A 13,109-nucleotide genomic window follows, 5' to 3' on the forward strand; every position below is an offset into this window, starting at 1 on the left:
AATGAATAATCATAAACAGAATACTCTGTATTATTAAATCCTTATGGGTGTGCTGTAGCTATACTATTTATTTATTCATTTAAGTTTTTTGTGCTACGGTCCTGCCTAGAAATCTCATTCAAAATCAGGTACCTACTGAACAGATTAAAGTCCTGGCTTAGTGACAAGATGCAATACAAAGGTGTGGATGAGCAAATTAGCATCTCAATATACTTTATCTTTTGTATTTAGCCTTAAAATTGAGAAATTCTGAAAAACAAAATCTTTACACTTGCGTTTCTTCTGTTCTTTGAATCAGTACACCTAATACTGCTGAATACTCAGGCTTTCCATTGTCTGTATGTCACAAGTAGTGCGCTATACATATTTAAGTTCAAGGGATGGCTTCTGAATAGGCGTATAAATCTACTGGCCCCATGCACTGCTCAAATGCTTGATGTTGTGCATCTTTTGGAAATTTTTAGTTGGCGTTTTAGAGGGCATTTAAACATGCTGGTAGAAGTTTCTTTCTTTCATATATCTGCATGCTATCCTTCCAGTCAATTCATTCTATCACTTGAATTATAGCCTTGTAAATTAAGTCTTAAAAATCGTAGTTTTAGTTAACAGACCTATCTCTGCTCCTTATGTAGAGGAAACAGCCACCTATTCGTTACTGTCCATAGGTATCTTTATGTGTAATCATCTTAGTGATTTGCTAAGCTTCTTCTGGGAACAGAAAGCTAATTATACTTCATCCTAGACTTTACATCAAACTGTGATTCATTTGAAACTGTCACAGTGCTATTGCTATGTTAGATTATTTTTCAAATCCTTTTTGTTTTTAAAAAACTTTTTAACCATTTTTCATGTTTCCTGAAGAAGCAGCTTAAAACACATATGATTCTTGCTTGCTGTAGGTGGTATTAAAATTGACTTATGGTGTAAGGAAGGGAAGCTAATTCTGCCTGAAGGGAGAGCTGCTTTGCTGGGTCTTTTCTTGGGTTATGAAACTAAACTATAAACAATTAGGATCTTACCCATAGATCAGTGGGAGTTTTTCCGTTGGTTTCGGTAACTTTGGGTTGAGCCTATTTATGGTCTCTATTGAATCATTTTGCAAATGGTGTTTGGTTGTTGGCCGGAACAGAAAATGCTAAGCAAAGGGTTAAGTAGTTTTGAACTATCCCAAATTCAGGATCTTTTAAGGTTCCTCAGAAACATGTGCATTTCAAATTATATTTATGTGAAAATGTAGTGTACGTGAAATGGTTGTTCTCAAACCTTCTTTAAAAAGGAATTTCAGAATGTTGACATTGCTGACTCTAAAAAAAAAAAAAAATTTAAATATCAAACCTAATAATCCCTCTTAAAGCTAGAGAGTACTGTGAGTTGTGTGGGTGAGCTGGCAAAAAAAACCCAGGATTTCTAACGGTACTTTTTATAAGCTTTACTGGAACTTTGTTGTTAATATAAAGAGTTATTCTGACAACCTCACAGACTCTGATGATGAATATTAGTCAGAATTTTTCTGCTTAGTTCTCTGTCCCTACATTTTATAGAGAAAATATTGAAACTGAATTTTTTCTTTACCCTCTGAAATTAATTTATTACAAGGGACCAATGACCACACTATTTAAGCCTTATTTTGGAGGTTTGTGTTGGACTTCAGCCTTGTTGACTGCAGTGACAAAATATTTATTCAGCAAGACTGACTTTATTAGTTTATATTGGCTTCTATTGCATCTAATGTATATTTAAGCATCACTTTCAAGCAGCTTTTGGGGGCACAGGAATTGAAAAACATGTTAATGAAACATGCTGTATTGTAGGAAGAGCAAGTGCTAGTCAGCTAGTACAAATGCAGTTTCAATAAACGGCTCACTTGTTTTATTCCACACAGTTTGGAAATGATTCATCATGTCTGCAGCATGCAACATCACAGAAAATATTTGATCAGACCCAGTTTTTAGAAGAGACCCAGATTTCTAAGTCTCATGTCACCACCTTAAATCAAGAGCATTGTCACTGGCGGTTTTTAGTAAGTCCTCTCTTTTTACTATTTTACCGCAACTGATGAATTTAAAGACAAGTCTAGTTTTGCAGTCTATGCTGCTGCTTTTGGTTGGTTGGTTGGTTGGGTTTTTCTGTTTGCATGTTCACCAAAGTCAGGGGGTTGGGGTTTTCTGAGGGGTGAGTGTTTTGGAGAAAAAAGGTTTAGCTCCACAGTCTTTATAGCAATAGATTTTGTACTGATTTCTTAGAATCTGTAGAAAGCTAGTAGTACTTAAGTAATATGCATATGTCCTTGAGACATAATTTAAGTATGAAATGAGAATTTAATAAACAAAAATGTGATATAAATAGTAATTCCAATTCTTTGTTCTGGATGCATGAGTACAAAAATGCAGGATCCAGTGCTTAATGGTTATGATCAGCACATTCCAATCATTTTTGAATGTCAACAGATTTTTTTCTGGTCGGATTTCTATGTGTTTGCACATGTTCTGATTTTCAGGCAACTTTTACATTCAGAGAAAAACCTTTTAGAAAGGTTCTTTGAATACAGAAGCTATAGGATAATGTTAGTGTGCGTGAAGACAACTTCCAGAGAGGAAAATGTGTGCCAGTGAGGTGCCTTAAAGTCTTCCTTTTAGATAAAATACTTTCACTTATGTACAAAGACATTTGAATACATAAGCAGACAAATTATTCTTTCTTTTTAACATCAGAGTTGCAGATGGAACACTACGTTTTGTTTCCTAAAATTAATAGCTGTTTTATCTGCTTTTGGTTTCATTGCAGGAAGGAATTTACTTCTTTTGGGACTATGAAATGATGATGGGTGTTATTTCTTTTCTTTAAAAAAAATTAATAATGAAAACAAAAATATTGTGAAGAAGGATGACAAACTTGTGGAAGTTTTTGGAGAAACTAGATTGAATAGATTGTCTTGAGTTGAGCATTGGAGTCAATTTTCAGCAGTAAATGCAGTTCGGTCAGCAGAGGAGGAGATACACTGTGTACAGGTTTATCCTCCAAAAACTTGCCAGTTGCCTGAGATAGCTAAGCAATAATTTCATGGTTGTCCTTTTCACAGAAATTCCTGCTTAATCAAGCTACTTCTCCCACTGCCCACCCCGTTATTTTTAGCGCAGGTCGGTTCCTCATGCAGTTCCTTCTAGAGCAGCAGAAGCAGTTGTAGTGGCACATTTGGAAGTGTAGCATGCCTGTGGGGATTGAGCGGTGAGCAGGTGACTGGTGCTCACACTGCCACCAGCAGAAACAAATCCTAGCACTTAATAGTGCATAGTAATACGGGGACATGAGAATCCTTGTATGAACTTCTAGAATTGGAGAAACTGTCTATATTTTCTCTGTCATTTCAGAAACTCTGAAAAACCCTGAGTCAATAACAATATTGAAAGCAAATAATACTGATAAGTTTGTAACTCTACATTGCCTTTATTTGTTGTTTATTATTTAGTCCTAGTAGAAGGAGAACAGTGAATGTAAAGAAATGTCAAAACTTTGTGGCTTGGCAAGGAAACATCTGTCTGTCATCAGTTAGCAGTGTGTTTTTTTGCTGATAGCTGAACCAAATTGTATTAAAAACTTGGTTTTAATTCATCAAGAGTAAAGCATCAAAAATTGTGTTTGGACATACTAGTTCAAAATGAAATAGTGTAAGCAATTTCTGTTGTTGGAGTTCAGAATTGACTGAAATAGAGTAAACTACAAGTTCCGGAGCTTCCATTTATATATAAACTTCAGGGCTTTGTTTCTCAACCTGATGCTGTTTTATAGAGAAATATTCTTTTCATATGAGATAGAATAACATTACTCTCCAGTGCTAAAACAATTACACTTTTTAAAATTCAGTTTACAAAGCAAAACCTCAAAGTTGAAATGTGGTCCCTAGATCTCTTTATGTCTCAACGTTGGCAGCAATTTCTCTGAATTCTCCTTGCCAAGGATGCAGTTGATTTTATTAGTCTTGAGTTACTCTTTATTTTAGCAAATATGTTTACTATGCTGGTACTTCTTTGAGTGATGTGTATGTAATGATTGGCTTGGACATGTTCTGCATAAAAACAGGGGGGCCATGTATTCAGGGATGATACAGTGAGTTTATTACCCTTCAGAAAACATGTTTCCTAATGGGTTGATTATAAAGAAGATGGAGCCAGACTCTATGGAGATGCACAGCGAAAAAGCACGAGAGGCAATAGGCATAGGCTCTAGCAAGGGCAATTCTTGTTAGATCTAAGGAAAAAAGAAATCTCGATATATCAGGGTGGTCAAACACCTGGAGGTTTTGCAGAGAGGTTATGGAATCTGCTTCCCTGGAGAGATGAAAACCTCAACAGGTGAAAGCCCTGAGCAAACTGATCCAGTTCCGAAGCTGACCCCGCTTTGAGCAGGAAGTTAGACTTCCAGAGTCCTCCAACCTAGATTAGCCTATGGTTATATAAATATGAATGCTTAAATATATGCATAAATTTTCATTATTTATGATTATTGAATGTATACACCTGTCCTTACAAAATGGCCCCATTACATTTATAGTGAGTTCAAACAATAGATTCTTGAAAAGCAGAGAAGAAGGAATACTAAAATAATGTTTTGTGTTGTATAGTATCCTTCAGTAGACTGTCTTAATAATTGTAGGTAATTCTTAAAATCTATAGAGAATGTACAGTGTTACTTTTAACATATAAGGGGCAGAGGAGTTGCTAATAAGGGTTTATTCTACAAGCATGCATTACAGCTATTAACAGTTTTTGCACTCTGCATAGAGTGCATTGCAATGCATTATTGCATATTTGAAGTTACACCTGTATTTAAGAAGACCCGATCCTACAACTAGACCTTCATGTATGAATATTTGCTACTACTGTATACTCTCCCATTTTAAAAATGAGCTATTGTGCCAGCCTAAAAGCATGTATGTCTGTACCTGTGTGAAGAATATGTTCATACTTTAGAAGGTCCTTTAGACCCTTCAGCACTGGCAGGTGTTATGAAAAATAAGATACTGTGATTTATTTTCCAGTGATAATGAGTTCTGAGTAGCATATATATATATATATATATATATGTCAGTTACTTGATCCACATCTCTTGGTGACTGAGTTATAAGTAGTAGTTGGTATATCAACTATGATCTTCAAAGCACTTTGCAACCAGTAACGAACAGAATAATTTAAAGAAGATTTATAAAATATACCCTTTTAAAATCTAATGTTCTCACTATTCTTATATTGTACCTCATAGAACTGAAAGTAAAGGCTTAAAGGTTTGCTTTAAGAACCTGATACTTGAAGCCTGAGGTTCTAAACTTGGTGCTGGATTTATCCATTTGAAGGATATGAGTTTGATTGCATCAGAAGTAATTATATTTAGTACACGAGAAAAATGCATAAATGTGATATTTTGAACAGCTATTAAAGCTGTCTTTGCATCTCTGCTTCTGAAAAGAATAATTACATAGCTGTGATGGGAACTGAATGTTAAGGTCTGGTGAAAGACATCTCTAGTAAAAAAGTGAATTCAGTCTCCAAACGCTGGGTGTAGAAGTTCCCTTGAGGCAAAAATGCGATGCTGTTGAAATTAGTGGGAATTTTGCTGTTAATTTCATTCACACAAATAATTCATGCATAAAATTCTGTTGTAAACAAAAAAGCAGTGGTTTGCACTAGGGTCTTGAGAACAGATTAGAGAAATTATTATTTGCAGCAGTGAACTTTGGACAACCAAACCAGCCTCTGTTAAAAACTATTGTTTACATAGCTTTGTAGTACAGATAGCAAGAGAGCTAGATACTCTGATGCCAGGTTTAAAAATTCCTAACAAAATGTTAAATAATGTTTGCTTCATACTGTAGTTACAGTACATCGGGGCTGAATTTTAACTTGCTGTTCACCTCTATTTAATTTTTAATGAATTGCTGCAGCTGTATCAGTAACAATATTTTTTAATCATTTACACTGAAGATCAGAAGAAATAACTGCAATTTTTCATTCTGGTACTGTATGTTTCAGTAGTGGTTTCACTGCAAGAGGAAAATCCTGTATTTTAGTAAACAGAGACCTAATTTTTTATCTACAAATGTTCCCTTCACCTTCTGTCATTAGCTTTCTGTGTACATAAATATAACAGACTTGCACCAGTTACCTGTTAGTTACCAGGCAACAGCAGCATTTGACACTGCCTGCAGCTGCAGGGAATGACGTGCAGCTCCCTGATTGTAAATTAAAGTGCTCTGAATTTTAAACTGAGGTTGATAAAAAGAACATTAGAGTGAGTATAATGCCACTTTCACCGTAGTAGCAACATGTCAGCAGAGTTTCTATAACAACAGCAGTTTGCTGAGGTACAGCCGTCTATGACATGTTCATGACGAAAAACCGGTAATTGCTTTAGTCTTTTGTGATATGTAGTTTTCTCTAAAATACACTCTGTACTGCCTTTAAGCCTTTGTGCCTCTGTGCAAAGCAGGAATCTGTCATGCTTCCCAAACGCTCGCTTTGATTCATGGCTTACTGAGATCAGAGCACTAGATGTTTATAATCATAGGCAAAAACTGGCCTGAGAGGGAAAAAAAATTGTTATTTAATTTGTAAATATTTTGAGCATTGCTTGCTGTTCAGAGGTGGCTTGCAGTCTCTTATTGATGGCAGAACAATGAGGTTGGATAGTAGTATAATAATCAAAAATATGAATGCTTCTGGTATAATACTTAGTGTTTAGCATAGATAGCTGGCTCTATGAAAGGAACTTTTTAAGGTTGCCTGTCTTTCCTGTTCCCTGTACATGTGTGAGATTTTTGGTAATGAGAGCAACAGTATCCATGGCCAAAACCAGTATCTGGGTTTTGATAGATGCTGAAGTTAATCATAATATATTTGAATGTTTATTATTTTGGGTCTCTTTGGAGCATTTTTAAACATATGGCACTGAGTGCCAATGAGCTATTTTAATAGTTGATTTCCCTTTACCATTCTGTCGCCAGTTTTGTTCTCCATACCAATGGAATGACTTATATAACATTCCATTTCTAATGATAGTTCCTAGATGAAATATTGCCTGTGCAAATGTAGAATTCTCTTTTGATGTTGTTGATACAGTGCTAGTATAATAAAAGCCTTTCCTATCTGCAGGCTGTGAGGAGAACTTCCATCACAAATAGATCTTGATGTGGTTTGAAAAACCATTTTTTTTCTAATCAGAGTTCAAACAGGTTGTTACATTCCTGAATGAGTGAAAGCAGTAAAAGATATTTAAAGGCTCAAACAATGAGACACGTCCAGTACACGATTGGGTTAAGTTAGTAGCCATGAAAGCAGCCTAACCTTCATTTTTTCTTTCCTAGAATGTAACGTTCTTACTCTCTCAGTTTAAAAAGATTGTCGACTCAAATATGACCTTTTAACAAAAACACTCTTGTAACATAGTTTCCATCTTTCTTCTTTCTGGCGGACTACTCAGAGCCGCAGTCACAGGTCAGGAGGGGCACCAGCTTGGAGCAGGTACGCTCAAGCACTGTTGCTGTCAATGCCTGGGACTGAGTGGTTTGCACACAGGATGGTGGCTGTTAAGAGAGCTCTGGAGAGATGAGGCGTGCTCAGATGTTCAAAAGAGCATAGGTGAGTCAGGCCTTTAGCAGACTCAGGGGAGTTTTGCCTGTGCTGGATGCAATGCTGCCTTGTTATGGTTCTGGAAAAAATATGCTACATATTTTTCAAGTGCTATAGGTCTGTATCTGTGTGTGTCTCATGAATACATCCATTAATCCTGCTGGATTATAAAATTCACATGCAAGGCCTTCTGATAACCTTTATTGCATATGATATATTCACACCATGCAGATTCTTATACTAAAAACTAGATTTTTGGGTTTTGTGACAGCGGATTTAGGAGACATCCCAAAATTATCTCCGTATAACTGAGATAAATGAGCAGTGAATCTGGTCAAAACAGACAAGAGCCGCGAAACATTCTTATCTCTGTTCCTCTATAAGGAACAGAACAAATGAGCTAATTAGTATCTGAAGAAAGTCAAAGATAGGTTCAGGAACTGAATGCAGATTTTCTCATTCCTAGGTAGTGCTTGCAGGGCATGGTTTTTCTTTTTGCATTTTGTACTGTCATGTAAATGCATCCAGCCAACAAACAGCCAGTGAAGCAAACTTTCAATGGTTCCACCTCCCCTAAAACAATTATTTTTTGAACCTGGGATATGATTTGGGATTCTTTTTAAGAGACAGTGTGTTGTGTTTTTTTTTTTAAATCTTGACTTTGTGTTTATGGATGTAGTCTGTATTTTCATAAATCTCACTACCTGGTGTTCTTTTCATTGCTCTCTGAAAGGCCGCCATCTGTGTAAGCCTAGCTGTATATATTATCTTTCTCCTAAGTGTACTGTCAATTGTCACAGTCCCAGTTTCCTTCTAAATTACCTCAACAAATGTAATACTTCTATCAGACAAGAAAGCTAAAGAATTTCAATGCATTATCAGTTACAGCAAAACAACAGGCTTATGGAGCAAGGTGATTTACAACTTCATTTTTCTGAAACACATTATAAGCTTAATTTTTTTCCTGACACATTTTGCTGTCCTAATTACAGTTGCCTCTTGTTTAATCATCTTTAAGACAAAATAATACGTCTGAGGAGAGAATGTGATTTAATTAACTTTTGTCCTAATGAATCACACTGCAGAATATCATAGTAGCTTCATTTGCAAGGCTTCTTGTCCAGTAAATTGGTTGGAGGCAAAGTACTCAGGTGAGATTAAAAAATATTGGCCTTAAACTTAAACCCCATACTAAAATCTTTAGGCTCAGTGGTGTTACTACCAAATTCAGAGGTGAATCAGATGATGGCTCTCTGATTTTGGCTTGAGATTTTATTTACAAATAATTTAGGGAACTGATTGACTCTTTTTATAGGATGCATGAGAATTCATATTTTACCTTCAGCCAGTTATTACATCAAACCCAGATGATGAAAATGATAGTGCTTATCAAAGCTTTCTCCAGTGGGAACACCAGTAACACCACCTCTGTTGTTGGTTGTTTCATATTCAGGTCTACAGCTACGTCAGACTCTCTGCTGAGGTTTCAAAAAAAACTAACTGTTTAATACTAATTTTGCTGCTGGGTTTTATGTTATGAAACAACTGGTTCTTCAACTTCTAGTTGCCTTCTAGTTCTCGAATTGAACTAGACTCTGTCCTTTAATGCATTTCTAAAAGACTTTAGCAGCCTTCATATGGCTGAGGATTGCAATCACTGCTTAAATGAATGACTGGGCAGCAAAAGAATTTCTGGTCTGTTAAAGTTGATGACCTAAGGCCAGAAGAGTCTGTATTCCATTTCTAAATATCTGCAAGTCTTTCTGGTAGTGTTGGTCTTCATTTTGTGTTTCACATAAGATATGCCAAATTCTGATTACTAGTAGTACCACTGAAGTCAGTAAGGCTAGTACTATGAGTAGTGCAAGCAAGATACAGCCTTATCTGTATGAATAAGCAAATTATTCTCTAACAGCATATAAATGCAGACTAGATCATTATTTGAACAAACTTTTCACTCTGTTTGCTGGAGAAGCACTTGTCATTAAATCTGCAGCAAGAAGGCTGCTCAAAGCTATCAGGCTTGCTTTTCACTGGCTAAAAAACACCAGAAGTGTTGGATCAAAAATCCAGTTTGTATAAATGCTGTACAAAGTGTACAGCACTTGTAAAGGCAGCACAGCTGGGAGAAAGATGTTTTAAATGAATTCCCTTTCTGAATATGAATATTAGAGCCCATGGTTTGGTGGTGTACATCAGAGATAAAAGGCAAGTTGGGGAAAAGTGGATTGAATGTCAAAAAGATACAAAAAACTGTATTTCTGAGCTGTCCTCTTTCATCAAACATAACCAAAAAAACTGAGATGTGTGAACAGGAGCATAGTAGTTTGTGTCGTAGTTTACAAATTCCTGTCTTAACCTGTGCTTAGCACTCATGCATATTTTATATGCACAGATTCTATATTTGCATCTATGTTTGGGGATCTTAGTACAGATTCCAAATGCAAAAGGCGCTTTATGAACAAATGTTGGTTTAAAACAACAACAAAAAAGAAGTCCTTCTATGAAGAGTTTAAAACTGACAAGGTAAGTCATGCAGAATGTTTGTGTTTAGGTCAAAAGTAACTACATAACTACAAACCAGAGTCCAAGAATTTTTAACTCTTATGGTAAATGAACCAAGGTTAAAGTTGAAAGTGCTGTAGTCCTCAGCCCTGTCCTTCAGCAAACATTCCCACAACTTGGAACATTCGCTTTGTATCGGGAAATAGTGCAACTTATTTTCTCAGCGTGTACCGTGATGAGAATAGAATGAATTTGGGAGTTGGACAAGACAAGTTTACTACGAGCGTAGCAACTTCAGCTTGTCTGTTTCAATGGTTTTGAGACTGCAACTCTGATTTGAAGCAGCAGTTGTGATTTGGCCCTCCAAAGAAGCATTCCAGTTCTGTTTCTAATGGGTTAAGATTGGGTGTATGAAGCTCTGGGTGTCTTCAGACACTTGCAAACATTCAGCGTGCACTGGCTGAATGCAAGATTGCTGTTAAAGATTGAGGTGTGTGAAAGTATATGCAATACTTCAGATATTTACCCCGGTAAATAATTGGCACAAGTGATTCTACTGATGTTGCAGACAGCTCACAATGTAATTTGATCAGCATAAGATTTTGCAGAACAGGGCTCTCTTACGGTGTGTGGAGTTGTAGCTAACCTGTGTAAATACATTCTAATGGTACCTATTCTGTGTCAAGACATGCTAACAAGTGTGGAAGTGTGCCCATCAGCCTTACCATTTTCTGCCATGTTGGGAGAGAGGTAACCACCATCTAGATGCCAGACTGCAGGCTCAGCAACATTTGGCAACATGCTTTATATAAATGGCCGCTTTTTCTCTCCTTGGGGAATACATACCAGTATTGGTAGATCATCTGGGGCCTTGGTACAGCTTATTTTATTTTGTGGGGCCAGAAGTTAACTACATTGGTTGAAGTAAACAGTTTTGAAGCAATCATCACTTGGGATGTTCTCTCTTACTCTGTCCTTATGGACACAGCTGTCTATCAGGTACCTGCATTGCTCTTGAAGAGAAGTTGACAGGTGATGTTCTGTATTTGGGGGAAGGTTGCAATGTAAGTGCCTTGCTTCTCAAACCTAATGGTGGTGAGATCACTGTCATTTCACTGAATGTTCCCCCAGAGTGGCTGCACTGGTTGAATTTTTTCCTTCTTAAAAAAGTAATAGTTTCAGACACATTCAAGCCATTAGTTCATCGTTACCTGAGAGGCAGTGGGTGGATGAAGGAAGTGAGTTGTGCTCAGCATAGCAAGGAGATAATGAGCTATATGAATAATTAGAAACACATTTTAAAAATATGCTCATATAGAGCCAAAAGTGTCTTGGCTTGAGTGCATGGTCTCAAGGACGTAATTGAGACTATTCATTTCAGCAAGGCAAAAACGATTTAACTCCTTCTCTCTGTGGGTTTTAAGAATTCATAAAATGTGAAATGTAGCAATAATGGAACAGACTACGATTCAAAGCAATGCACACTACACTAAGACCGCTCATGAACATATTTTGAAATTACCTGGTTCCTTCTTTAGCAGGAGATAGCATGTTTTGTGTAGTTGCCATGAAGGTTTACAGATTGTTTCTAACAGTTGAAATTCCAGAAACAAAATGTCATAGGCATCTTCACCTGGAGAAAAAAGGAATGCAAACACTTGAAATATATTCTAAAAGCTGTATCATTTCACTTAACAGAAGATAAAATGCAATTCTAGACACAACCAATGCTTCCAGAGAAGACCGGGGGATTCATTTCAATGGGATTAGATCTTTTACAAAAATCCAAGGCTAATATTATTTATGAAATTTTATTGAGACAAGAAAACAGCTATATGTAAGTGTATATCTGTTAAGAAGGGGATGACCCGTTATCTCTTTACTAACAGTTCCCTAGTTCCCTGTGAGCAGACCCGATTTTACTTGAATATGGCAGGAGGGTGTCTGAGGAAGCTGTTCGACTGGCAGCTACCATTGCACAATGAAACGCTCCTGTTTCTGGGCACATCGCTCTGTTGTGTTGATGTAGCCGGACGACTAAGCCATGTAAGCTCTGTTTTAAGTATTCTAGCTGAGCCACTTTTGGTATTTTAAAATTCTGTGATTTTATTTGTTTGTTTATTTCTATGCTAGCATATTCTCCCCCAATTGCTGACATAGTTGTGTGTCATTAAAAAAGGGTCTTTGTTCTCTAAATTTCTAGTTTAGTTTTATAGATTAGGAGTTACAGGTGGTTTGGACAAGTGTCTAGGCCTCGTCTTCCAGATGTGGCACTTGCTGCTATACACTATATGATAGATAATTAAAATCCAAAATAATATTTTCCAGTATTTTGGCCACATATCTAATAATATATATAATATATATAATATATATAATATTTATATTCATTTTCTTAAATAGTAGTGACAAAATTGCATACATCTATCTTGGGTAGGTTTGTCCTTATCGTAGCAACCCGTGGAAGAAAAGATCTGTCATTCCTGAAGGGACATCCAGTAGATGAGAACCGCTTGCTTTCAGAAGAGGCGTGCTGAAGCCAAGTAAGACCCAGTAACTTTACCTCAGTGCTTTATTTAGATAAGATTCACGTAGTCTTTTAACTACACACTGAAGATCCATGTACTGGCCTAAAAGTGATGCATGCTGCTGGACTTAAATGTGTTCTACAAAGCAGCTCATGGGCAGCAGTCCAATCCCAGAAATGCAATGCTTGCTTTGATTACTTTCTCTGCTAGTCAAATAAGAAGCAAGGCCAAGAATATGAGCAGGCAGAGTCAGACTGTGACTTACAGTTCCGATATGTATGTTGGTTTTTTTTCTTTTTCTCTTACATATTTAAATGGAGATGTACTGGAGGGAAGCTGGCCCAGCTACTGCCCTGACAGTGCCTTGTTTTCTTTGTGGATTAACAGTGAACTCCAATCTGCAAGGCCGTCAATCTGTCCCTTTCATCAGCACTGAATCACTTTAAAAAGAAAAACG

At 36.7% G+C, this 13,109-nt stretch overlaps 1 protein-coding gene across 8 annotated transcripts in view; it reads left to right on the forward strand.

The window, feature by feature from the left end:
- The window catches only part of RIMBP2 (RIMS binding protein 2), a 182,820-nt gene that overhangs the window by 61,801 nt on the left and 107,910 nt on the right, over nucleotides 1–13,109 (forward strand). For all 8 annotated transcript variants that reach the window (XR_012765436.1, XM_075434840.1, XM_075434842.1 and 5 more), the window contains exon 6: nucleotides 1,883–2,020. Coding sequence is in view for 7 of the 8 variants with exons in the window: in XM_075434840.1 (XP_075290955.1) it covers nucleotides 1,883–2,020 (138 nt within the window). In the remaining variant the exon portion in view is untranslated. The remainder of the gene's footprint in view (nucleotides 1–1,882; nucleotides 2,021–13,109) is intronic.

The sequence above is a fragment of the Opisthocomus hoazin genome, chromosome 13, assembly GCF_030867145.1.
Source record: "Opisthocomus hoazin isolate bOpiHoa1 chromosome 13, bOpiHoa1.hap1, whole genome shotgun sequence".
NCBI lineage: Eukaryota > Metazoa > Chordata > Aves > Opisthocomiformes > Opisthocomidae > Opisthocomus > Opisthocomus hoazin.